This window comes from Cebidichthys violaceus, unplaced genomic scaffold, assembly GCF_023349555.1.
Source record: "Cebidichthys violaceus isolate CVI_PGR_0920_01 unplaced genomic scaffold, fCebVio1.0.p SCAF_11, whole genome shotgun sequence".
NCBI lineage: Eukaryota > Metazoa > Chordata > Actinopteri > Perciformes > Stichaeidae > Cebidichthys > Cebidichthys violaceus.
In genome coordinates this window covers 11,225,776-11,238,158 of record NW_027176274.1, presented here as the reverse complement: position 1 = coordinate 11,238,158, position 12,383 = coordinate 11,225,776, and the positions used below count along the sequence as shown (strand labels likewise).

The following is a 12,383-nucleotide window of genomic DNA, read 5'->3' as shown; positions in this document are numbered from 1 at the left end:
AGTAAAATATGGTGTTAAACATATAGGTTCACCGTTTTTAAGTTTGTCTTAGTAGCCTACATTAGACCTACAACTGCTTTTAGTGGCTGTAATTCCTCCTGTGCATACTTGCAGGGAAGACATCCCCTCCTAATATTATTCCAATATAACAGACAGGACAAAATTTCCTTTTCTGTGCAACAATGCTCCCCAAAATGTTCTCAAAGGTAATATAAGACTACAGCAGTTGTACGCAAAACAAGTGGTTATGATCCATAGGTACAGACTTCACTTACTCCTTCTGTGACAGGCTGGAAAAGAGTTATCTATTCCCTTTTTCCAAACAAACGTACCAAACGTGTGAACCTTCCTCCTCCTCTGTGACGCTTTTCGATTTACGAATGACGACACATGCGCCGTCGACTCTTCCTCGCTCTTGATTGGTCCGCCGGAAAATGAAAATGACATTAACCAAGATGGCGCTGGGCGACCGAGAAAAGTGATGAGAGAATAGAACAACAAGCGATACAACTAACTAACAGTGCACATTAATTTACGCTGTGCGACACTTTTGGAACCAGACGTCCATCTTATCATCGGGAGACAGCAAAGCACGCGCTGAGAGCCCGCGCTGGTCTACAGAGATCTAATTATTCAACTGTTTGCTAGCTGCTAAAGTAGCTAACGGTCGCTAACTGCGGAAGGAGAGTGAGGAGAGTGAGGCAGGCAGCTCGAAGTACGAGCCGACAAGTCGAGCTGACCTCTCTATTTTACACTTCAACTCACCTAAGTTATCCTTTGAGTTCGTGGGACGGACCGGGTCATCCTAACCAGAATCTAACGTTACACCTCTGACAAGGAAAGCAGGAAAGGAGGAAAGGCGTCATCTTTGCTGATCTGACGCCATGGCTCTTTCACCTATTATTCAAAGTGGACTGCCGGGGGTTCAGGTACAATATATATATTTATACATTTCTAGCTAACTTTAGCTTATTTGGTTAAATAACATTTTACGTTTCCTCTGGAGTTTAGCTCGATGCCTGTAAATAACTTTTATCTACAGGAACACTGCGTCACTATCACGATGAACACTTAACGTTATCGCCTTTACTTTGCAATGATTAATGCACCTATTTGTCAAGTCCAGTAGTTCCGTGTATGTGAGTGGGCTGATGTCTTGTTGTCAACTCTAAAGTGCACTGAATGACTAACGCGCTGTTAAAACATAATTTATTCTGCTCGAGTTTACTCCTAATTTATAAACAACATTCATGGTAGACTTTAAATGCCCATAACAATAAAAGCAGAAATCAATGTATTAAACTTGCAATTTAGTCCATGTCCACTGTTGTTATTGTGACCAACAGAGACGTAATGAAAGACAAGGAATAGTAGCAAGTTCTCAGGTTTAAGGAGCTGGAAACATCACATGTTTGAATAAATTAAAACCCATTATCAAAATAGTTGCCCTTTTTTTTTTTCTGTGATCAACTAATCGATCAATTGACTAATCGTTTCAGCTCTAATAATTACCTTAACCCAAACTGATAGTGAAGCCCATGTCATTTAATGCTGCAACTGATCTGCAATTCTGTAAGTCCACAAAATGTCAGAAAAAAAGAGAAACCACCATTAGAATTGTGCTACGGTGATCTAGGTCTATAACTTGTTCATTTTGTCCAGCCAACATTTAAGAACCTAAAGATATTTAGTTTACAATGACATGAAACAGAGAAAGGCAGCCTGTGTTCAGATAATAAGAAGCTGGAACCAGAGAATCTTTGGGCATTTTGCACAATAAAATAATTGAATTATCAATTAATAGTTGCCTTTTAATAATCTATCGATCCACTAATTGATTAAGGGACTAATAAATGCACGAATGACTTCTTCTGAATCTTAAGATATTCAGTTTACCATCACAATAAAATACTTGCTTATTAATATTCTGTTGGTTGACTTTATATATTAAGTGAGATTTTCAGGTCTAGTTTTTACATCACAGCTTTTTGACAGTAGTTTAAGATGTATTGTCCTTGTGGCGTAATTATATTTTTATGGGCCACCAATGGCATAGTAGCTCGAATAATTTTTTTGATAGTCTTTTGTTCAACTTTATTATATATTCTTTAGTTGAACCAGCCACTAGCTGCTAGTCAGGACACATTCCGTTTGAAGATCAAGTACACCACACTACAGTCTCTACAGACTGTGTAATCACAACAATCTCAAGGAGGGACCTAAATGCTACTTCTCTTAAATTCTGAACAAATATATGCACAGACTTTATACAGGTTCACATGGTAAAAAACGGACCTGCGTCCACAGGTTACTATGCAGAGAAGATTTAGCACTTGGGATGCTTGAAGTGACCCTGAGGGTGTGGTGCGTGGAGGCCAGTAGACGACACTGTTGTGTGGTGCAGATGGGAGAGCATCAAACACATGCTTTTAGAGCGCGGTTCAGGCAGTTTTAGTTGTCGCAGTAAACCTGCTGACTGTGTATATGGCAAGTACATTCCCATCATGTGTAGTCTGTGGCCGCAGCTCCATTGTTGTTTTTCCCCCATTGTTTTTACAGAGGTCCGCCTCGACGTTATAATTTTCACCTGGATGACTGACCACACCAGTGTTATGATAGTATTTTGGTTGTGTTGTTTCTACTCTGCTTTATTCTGCACCGCTCTGCCTTCTTTGTTCTAAAGTCCCTTTGCTATCAAATTCAGCTGCCACCTCTTTGCCAATTTTTCAAAGTGCAGCTGCTCATCTCCCCTTCCACATAGGTTGACCACCGTGCATTAGCACTTTTACAGGAAACTGTTCTCTGGGGGGGGGGGCTGTAAGGCAATCTGCTCTCTGAGCCAAACAGCAGGGCTGAAAAATAATGAGAATATTATTTTGACTGGGATTACAATTGCAATATCAGAGGGTATAATCATTTTTACATCATTATTTGTTGAAAAAACATTAATAAGATGATGGTGTGATTTTTGCACAGATCTGTAAGAAACAAAGATGTTTTCTTCAGTTTGTATAATGTAATTTGTGTAGGCCAGGATATCGCATAACAAATATCCTCTTGCAATTTGAAAATTGCAAGAGGTCATATTGTGATTTTTAATATATTTCACCTTATGGCTGGGTTACCTGGTTCATTAAGCATTGAGCTTAAATGCTTTAGTTCTTTCATTTTAAAGCCTCTGCAGAAATATTTGTTTCATTTGAATTTTTCAGACAATCTTAATAATATATAGTATGATGCGTTCATAAGCTTTTTTCAGGATAGACTTATTTTTGTGTAATATTTGACGAGGAGATGATGGCATTGCAAACACTACTCTGACTGTTTAGACTCATGATTGCTGTGCGTGAAGGGAAACTGAACTGGCCAACTTGAAGACCATTATTCCCTCTCTGGTGCTCCATCCGGGAATGAGCCATTTAGTTCATTCAATGAGTTCGGGTGTAGTCCTGCAGTTTCTGTTTAGCTTTTGTGATCGAGGTCATTACGCCTCAGTCTGTGTTACCTATGTTTTCTCATGATTTAAGTGTTACCCACAGCCTCAAAACTTTATCCGATAAGAGTAAAAAAAATGGTGACATGCAACAGTTAAGGTCCGGCTGAATTACAACATTTGGATATTTCACACTTTGCTTGAGTTAAATTACCCAAAAAATGAATACAATTATGCGTTTGGGTTATTTTTATTCATTAAAATTCACTATTTTTGGACATCATAGACGAAACAATTAACCGCACAAATTGTCTGCAGATTAATCTGTAATGGAAATAGTTGTCAGATGCAGCCCTAGTGGTGAGGCTCAGGGTGCACGATTCATTTAATCCGTTTTTAGATTACAGTGTATTCAAATCACAGGCTGAAGGTTCCCTGATTGCTGGCTCTTTAATTGCTAACTTGAGTTTAGTGTATCCCAGAAAAATGATGGGATACACTAAGGCTTAAGCTATGTTGCTTGTAAGACGTTACTTAAAATGCTCTGTATTCTCTCGCTCTCTCTCTCTCCGTCCTCTCTGTCACACAGAATTTCCGAGCGGATCCAGAAGAGTTTTTCACCAAGCTGGACAGGATAGGGAAAGGCTCTTTCGGCGAAGTTTTCAAAGGCATCGACAGTCGGACACAGAAAGTCGTGGCCATTAAAACTATCGATCTGGAAGAAGCGGAGGACGACATAGAAGACATTCAACAGGAAATCACAGTTCTCAGCCAGTGTGACAGTCCCTTTATCACCAAGTATTATGGATCATACCTAAAGGTGAGGAAGAAAATCATCGTCAAACTGTACCAGCTCCTGCTCGACATAATGCGTGTCAGTAGTGTGTTCCTGCAAGCATGTGTACGCAATGTAGGTCATTAAATAATGCATACTGGCAACGGAACAAGTATTGCCTTTTTAATATTGCACAGATTGAACGACTCAAAGTAGGCCGACGCTGCTGTAGTATGAAGCTTGAGGGCTTTGAAGAGTGCACTCTGTAAGTATTTGGATATTGATATATGTTTTACTCTTTCTGCTTCGTACTCCAGCAGATTGGATTTTTGAATAAGATAATGACAACGAAGTCAACATGCTAGCTTTCATCTTCAGTGGGAGCTGAATGACAAATTCTGTCCTTTTTAAATATCCTTAAAGCTGAAAGTCAGCTCTTTAACATTTCTGTAGTGGGAGTAGACATGTGATGGTGCTTAGAGTGCCTCTCACAGCATTTACTGTGGTACTTAACAGCGTCAGGAGAGAAGTGGCGTCCATTAGCTTAAGTTGTGTTGCTGGCTGAAGGAGAGAATTAAGGCTTATTTGTGTGTTGTATGTAAGCATTGTGTGTGTGTGTGTGTGTGTGTGTGTGTGTGTGTGTGTGTGTGTGTGTGTGTGTGTGTGTGTGTGTGTGTGTGTGTGTGTGTGTGTGTGTGTGTGTGTGTGTGTGTGCGCACTTATGTTTGTGTGTAACAACTCGTAATGCAATAACTGCTCATAATGTAATAATTCAAATGTAATGTAATAATAAGCACATGATAAAAGAAAACCATGAGCGCATGGAACAAGTATTGCATTTTCTGTTATTACATTATGAGACAATTATTATGTTATGTACTAAACAGAAAATGTTGAATAATGTAATAAATTAGCTCATAGTGTTGTTATAAGTAACAAAGGGAGTACTCTTGGTACATTTACAGTACATTTACTGTGGACAAGGTGAGTATGAACCGTTACTCTGTTTGTAATATCTACGATAACTTTGTACACCTTCTGACTGAATTTGTGATTTATTTTCCAGGGTACAAAATTATGGATTATCATGGAATATTTGGGTGGAGGATCAGCCCTGGATTTGGTAAGTATGTTAAAATAATGAAAGTGACCCTGCCTTAAACAATATGATTTGCAGGTCATTATGACATTTATCTGATGTCTAAAATCTGTTCAAACTTAAGCCCAAAGTCACTTGATCCTCTTAATTTGTCCGTTCTTCTAGTTGGAACCAGGTGCTCTGGATGAAACACAGATTGCCACAATTCTCCGAGAGATCCTGAAAGGGCTCGAGTATCTGCACTCTGAGAAGAAAATCCACCGAGATATCAAAGGTAAGCCTTGAACAATCGTATCACTAAAGTTTGTTGAGACAAATGGCATTGTTTGTCTCTTTTTAACCACTGAACGTTCATATCCTTGTCCTCTTGCTTTCAGCTGCCAACGTGTTGCTGTCAGAACAAGGCGAGGTGAAGCTGGCAGACTTTGGAGTGGCGGGCCAGCTAACGGACACCCAGATAAAGAGGAACACGTTCGTTGGTACTCCGTTCTGGATGGCACCTGAAGTAATAAAGCAATCTGCCTACGATTCAAAGGTCAGACTTATTCCAGCATCTATTGTTATCACAGTGAAGTTTAATGTTGGAAAGAAGAATCCCAAAGAAAACAAAGATATATGTGTGGAATCATTCCCAAATGATTTGTACATTTTGTCCTTGTTTTCATCGCTCTTTTGACCTCTTGTGTGCAAGTTGTTAAGCACTTTTTTTTTAAGACTTGTTTTCTAGACTATAAATGACCGAATACATATTTTTGGAATAACCACAGCATGAGTCAGTGCTTCAGTCTGCAGGGGTTCCTCAAATACACCCATGCTGCATAAGTCAACCAGTTTAAATGTCATGTGTCAGTGTGGACGAATGTGTGAGATTTTGCTGCTTTATTCCGTGATCTTTTCTGTCCCTTTTTTACAGGCAGACATCTGGTCATTAGGAATAACAGCAATAGAACTGGCTAAAGGAGAGCCGCCGCATTCTGAACTTCATCCTATGAAGGTGTTATTCCTCATCCCAAAGAACAATCCACCGACACTGGAAGGAAGCTACAGTAAACCACTCAAAGAGTTTATTGAAGCCTGTTTAAATAAGGAGCCTAGCTTTGTAAGTTTAAAGGACTGTTGTTCTCACTGTTATGAGTAATACGGCCAGAGTATTCTTTTAATATTGACTGTTAAGTTTGTTTTCTGTGTTTTTCCTTTAGAGGCCAACTGCCAAAGAGCTGTTAAAACACAAGTATATTGTACGGCATGCCAAAAAGACGTCCTATCTGACAGAGCTGATCGACAGATACAAGAGGTGGAAATCCGAGCAGTCTCGGGAACAATCCAGCTCCGATGAGTCTGATGAGTAAGTTGTCTGGAACATAACAATCCATCCGGAAAGACGTGGCAACTCTGAAGCAAAATCTAGCAACTCTTGAGTACACTGATGATCCTAAACATCCTGTGTCACCGCAGGGAGTCAAACGGCCAGGCTTCTGGAGGAGACGACGCTGGCAACGATGACTGGATCTTCAACACCATCAGGGAGAAGGACCTCAAGAAGTTTCAGAATGGCGCAGCACAGCCTGCTGAGCTTGAAAGGGAACAGGTGAGACCACACGCCGTTGTAGAGGAAAGAAGTAGTGGAGTAGTAGTTGAGCGCCTCTTGTTGGAAAGGCAGTCAGAGTTCCCCTTTTGACATTTAAATCATCTTTTTTTCCCTGTTGCAGGAGAGTCCAAAGAGGCCTTTGTCACAAAGCTTATCAACAATCTTTTCTCCGTTGTTTACTGAGGTAATGGCACTAACATTATTATCATTACTGAATGCATGATTTCAAATAAAACCGTTATAATCAGTCAAATTATCACAAAGAAAGAAATATACCGTACGATCAGATGTATTTTGTCAGAGACAGAGAAGGTTCACGTTCTATTGGTATCTGAAATATGTCATTTTTCGCAGTTGAAAGAAAAGGGCGAGACGCGTAATGGCAAGCCGGAGGCTGTGGAGGAGCTGCGGGAGGCCATTTTCCTGGCAGAAGAAACCCACCCAGGCATCTGTGACTCCCTGGTAGCTGAACTAGTGCAGAGACTTCAGAGGTAATCAGGGTTCATGTTATCTCAAGACCTTTTTAGTCTTGTTTTAACCCGAGTCCTGTTCACTTCACTCTCTAGAAATTAACCTCTGATTTCTCTGATGTTTGTCAGGTTCTCTGTGCCACAGGCTACTGCCAGTCATTGAGAGGCGCCACATCCAGCTTTGCTCTAATTTCCCACCCTAGTGGCAGCAGTCAGATCTTTTCCTCTGACCTCCACAGCCCGGGATGAAGTCTCCCAGGAAGGTCTCCATCACTCATTTGCCTGAAGCAAAATCCTGGCCTATATAATGTCTGTTTATACACTAGCACACCACCTGAGGGTCCTGTACAGGACGGTCAAGTGTTCAGCCGCTCAGCTGCAACCACGACTGCCACCTGCTGTATAGCGTCCCTTCTCAATACCTCCTTCACAGCTGTTTTTTATTTTGACGGTGGAGTCTGCTGTCTTTCTGCGAGGACTCTTTGAGTTATTGATTTTGATGAGTGTATGGCTTTTTTTTTCCACAAAGGTTTACACTCTGCTTCCTTTTTGGAGAAAACCCCTTGCTTAACTAACTGTGTGGCTGTGCGTGTGGCTGTGCGAGATATCCTGTGAAATGTGCGGTGATGTGACGAGTGGGTTGAAGCGTTCTATTGAAAACTCAGGTATCCTGCTTTAAGTGGATCGGGCTCTCTGGGAGACGGACAGAGCTCTATAGGGTGGCTGTACAGACTTGTAAATATGCTAATTTCTACAGATTCACGGAAAAAAATATTGAAGTGTTTGTAATGGAACCACTGTGTACAAATGGCCAAATGCAATCTGTAGATAATGGTTGTGAGGTAAATATTTTGAGAGACTAAAATGGCCATACATGAGATTGCCTTGCCTTTCTACTTGTTCTTTTGTATGTCGGTCTTTGATTTCTCCAGTTGTTAAACCTTCTAAATACTCATCCAGTGAATGAAAATGGCTGCCCTCTATCATGTTTTACTCTTGATTTATTATACATTTCTTAATACTCTTTAACTTTTTGATTTCACAGTCTCTGCTGTGGCTGTAATAATGTTGCAGAATGTAAAAAAACAAAAACAAAAGGCTGGATCGATGAAGCCCCCACCAGTTTTAAACTGGATGCTTTGATGCCAGCTCCCGCTCCACAAGGCCTCCGCTTGAGTTGGTTTGTTGGACTCACCCCTTCTTCTTTTTTTGCGGTGTGTTTTTGACTGGTAAGATGAACCGAGGGTTCGTCCATTCATTCCATTAACGGGGCGGTGCTGTCATCTAGTTTATGAATCAGCAGACTCCGTTAGTCTTCCTTGGAGCTGCAGCGGTACTATCCATCTCCTCAGCTTACCCACAGCTTTAATTGCACTTCAAGTATAAATGCCTTTTTGTCTATAAACAAAGTAGCCATAAAACAGTAGCATGAGACTTACAGCATTTTGCAGGTATGCTATCTGGGACAACAACAACAAAAAAAAGTCCACCTGAAGTCTCGCAGCTTGGACTCTGGAGTCGGCCATGCAGTGTTAATATTTGCTCGGCTGAATCTTTCCACTTTGGGACTTGTACAGTAAAGATGTGCGTTCTAGACAAAGACTTCTCTCATAGTAGATGACACTGCTCTCAGATGTTAACATGAAGCCTTCTGAATGTGCATGATAGTATAACAGTATAAAGCCCGTTGGTTGGCCTGAGCAGTATGTGTTGTAGCATACTGTTGAGTCCTGAACAGAGTTGAATCAGCCTTAGAGTATTTGTGATGAATGGGATGAATAGTATCTGCTTTCAAATGTTAGATCCAATGCTTTAGTTGTGATTTCTTTCTTTTTTTTCCTCCCTGTGGCATTAAAATGCATATGCAGCAATACTTTTTAAAAGACAAATGATAAAAGATCAAACATATTTATTTCATTCCTTGTCAGTATGATGCATGTATGAGCAAATGGACTTATTTTCCTTCTTCTCAGATGAGAGGGCTTTTTATAGTTCTTATGGAGTCAGATATTATTCTTATTATATGGTACACAGTAAACAAGTTAAAGCAACAGTGCTAAAAAACACGATTTACTCGCTTTCTCGGGGAGAGTTCGATTAGAAGATCAATCCTCTGTAATATTTGCCCGTTAAATATGCGGCTAAGCTGGTTAGCTTAGCACAAGGACTGGAATCGGCTAGCCTGCCTCTGTCCAGAGGTAACAAAGTGTGCACCTCTAAGCTCACCAACACTTATAACACTTTATAGTGGTGAGTTTCATTTGTTCAGTATCTTACAGGAGGCTTCTTGGCTCAGACCAGTCAAGTCAATTCAATATATGCTTTATTAGCATGAGGGTAACAAAGACAATATTGCCAAAGTGTCAAGTGATAATGAGATAGAGAATAGATGTACAATTCATCAAATCAAGAAAAAGAGTACCTAGCTTGGCATTAAAAAAAAAAATGCATGTTTCACTACTTGCTGCTAGCTGTAAAGGCAGGAAAGTGGTATCCATCCTCTGATGTAACTCTCCGCAGGAAAGCGAACAAACATATTTCCCATATTCTCAAATTTGTTCTTACTCTTTGATTTTATCATTTTAAACCGAACATTCTCTCCAAAGACTTTCTTTTCTTTTCTGCTCGCTAATTGCGGCGAAGTACAAAGTTTAATGGGTAAAAGTCGAATACATTGTTCAGGGAAGAACCTGGTTAACCGAATCAAGAGAAGGTACCCGACTCAGTGATTTCTATTTCCGATCTGTTTGCCCTTTGTGTTTTCTGCTCTTCTGTGAAAAATGACTCAGCTCTTCATTGAAACTTGTGAGATGTGCCATGCCCCTCCATCCCAAACTGAGACAAATTCAATACATTTGCACCTTTGACATGGTCTGTGATGACTATATCTTTTTATGTGTTGCACTTTGCAGATTTACTTTGTTTTCTTTTAAAATGGTAGTTTAAAAGGCTGCAATGTTAATGTTGCAATTACACCAGTTTCATTTTCTTCCCTTTGTGTTGTATGGCAATAAAGCAGTGTGATCACCAAGAGTCAATCCTTTAGCACAAGTAGGCATATATTCTATTAAACTATTTTTATAACCCAAAAGAGCAGTATTATGTAATAGAGGGAGTAAAGTGTGGTTCTGTGATGTGTAAAAGTTTCAGTAAACACTGGATAGCAATCACTTGAAATGTGCGTTTCATTTTGTGTGATTTTGCTGACAGTTTATAGTCCAGTATACATGTTTGCTAATTCAGGACAGTGCTGTGGGAATTATTGAAAGTTGTCAAATGATTTTAAGGAAATAAAGTAAAAATCCAGTACCATTTGATGAATGGTTTTGCCGTTGTTTGAGCGAGTCGTACGTTTTTAACATGAACTTATTTGAAATGTGCTTGCCTGCAACAACGTTTTAGATTTTCTGTGATTCAGAACAGTTTTCTGTGCATCCATCAACCGAAAGGGCCTCTAGTTCTAAACATCACCCTTCTTGGATGTTGTACCGTATAACAGTCTTCATTTTGATGTGGTCTGTGATAATGGTAGGTTCTTAAAATGCACAAGTCTATTAAGAATCAAGAGATTAATGATATGAATTACTGAGTAAAGTGTTTAACCTTTTCAATTGCTGTCAAGTCTACTTTGAAAAGTATTGACTTTTAGGCAGCAATGCTCCAAAATGTGAAAACAAATATAAAAGCTCAGTGCAGCTAAAATGTGTGCCGTTCTGCTATATGTTGGGCCAAAACAGGACTTTTAAATTACATGTGAACAATGCAACCCCTTATTTTAGCTTCAGTGAAGGACCGCATCAGAATTTTCTAGTAGGATTATATTTAGACATTGTATGTGAGCATTAAAGTATTATTGGAGTTTTCTTTTCTGAGTTGGATGACGTGTGGTACCAAGCTGTACAACAGCTACTAAATGGGCCTTTTAATAAGATTGTTTGATGTGACCCCAATAGGACCGTTTAAAATTGGGCTACTTGAATATAATTCTTCTTCTTCTGATCATTTGAAACAATTTTCCATCTTAACTGAGTGGACCTTGTGGTGAAAGGTTGTATTACATGATTCTTATTTCTGTGTGCATGGAAAGACCTCTGTGGCAGTGTGCATGTTCCTACACCTCACCTCATGTGAAGTGGAAATTATTTCTAAGGGTCCAGTAAAACAAAAACAATGTCAGCAAATACCTCACAGCAAGTTTTATTTATACATCCAAAAACAAAAGATCATATTTCTCACACTATATACAGATATTACATACAGTGTTTTTACACATATTACAGAATTTGTACACAAGAAAAATATACATAAAAATGTAAACCTTTGTATACAAAAAATACCTTAGACAAATTAAACAAGGACCAATAACAAAAGGTGACTAGATTAGCTCATCCTATCTTTAAAAACAGTAATACAGTACATTCAATGAGTATAGGAATTTGTCAGCCATCTCTGAATTCAAGCAGTTAAATGTGCCAACAGTACGAGCCCTGTTCATTTTGTTCTACGTGGTTTTGGGGTAAACTGGTGCAGTGACTAATCTCATGCTATGTGGATACAGCAGCCTTGCAAACATTTCCATCCAACATTTTTTTTGTTTTTTTTTAAGTTTTCGGGGCACTGTGTTTATGACCATTAGTCACTGAGAAGCCCAGTCGTCTCTGGTGGAGCTACGGGTTTACACTTCACTACGTGTTTTCTCTTTGGAAGGGAGAGACAGAACTGGGCCTTCTCACAGCTGGAAACGTGGGGTCTGGTGCAGGCTCAGAGCTGGTAATGATGGCAGCTGTTCATTTAATGAGCATCCAAGCAAAAGAGAAGAAAAGAAAAAAGGCAAGACAGACACTGGACAAGTGAAACACCACCGGCCTCATCCACTCCTGTGCAAAGCTATGTTGAAAAACAACATGGGTGTAATGATCTGTTTTTCTCCACAAAATGAAATTAAATGGTGATGCATATATTCCTATGTTTCATACCACCGAGAATCAAGCCAGTGACCATAATCAATTATTATTATA

General features: G+C 39.6%; 1 protein-coding gene across 1 annotated transcript; it reads left to right on the top strand.

The window, feature by feature from the left end:
• The first annotated feature begins 456 nt into the window (after positions 1-456).
• On the top strand, positions 457-10,682 carry stk24a (serine/threonine kinase 24a (STE20 homolog, yeast)). The gene is made up of 11 exons (XM_068704775.1): positions 457-929; positions 4,023-4,253; positions 5,275-5,331; positions 5,473-5,581; positions 5,685-5,842; positions 6,221-6,406; positions 6,507-6,652; positions 6,763-6,895; positions 7,017-7,079; positions 7,250-7,386; positions 7,495-10,682. The coding sequence occupies exons 1-11, from the start codon at positions 885-887 to the stop codon at positions 7,526-7,528; spliced, it is 1,299 nt and encodes a 432-aa protein (XP_068560876.1). The 5' UTR covers positions 457-884; the 3' UTR covers positions 7,529-10,682.
• Positions 10,683-12,383: the final 1,701 nt, after the last annotated feature.

Excerpts from the sequence above, each read along its gene's own strand:
- stk24a (XM_068704775.1), top strand. The coding sequence starts at position 885 with ATGGCTCTTTCACCTATTATTCAAAGTGGACTGCCGGGGGTTCAG. Across the intron at positions 4,254-5,274 it reads ATTATGGATCATACCTAAAG|GGTACAAAATTATGGATTAT; the intron begins GTGAGGAAGAAA and ends TTTATTTTCCAG. Across the intron at positions 6,407-6,506 it reads TAAATAAGGAGCCTAGCTTT|AGGCCAACTGCCAAAGAGCT; the intron begins GTAAGTTTAAAG and ends TTTTTCCTTTAG.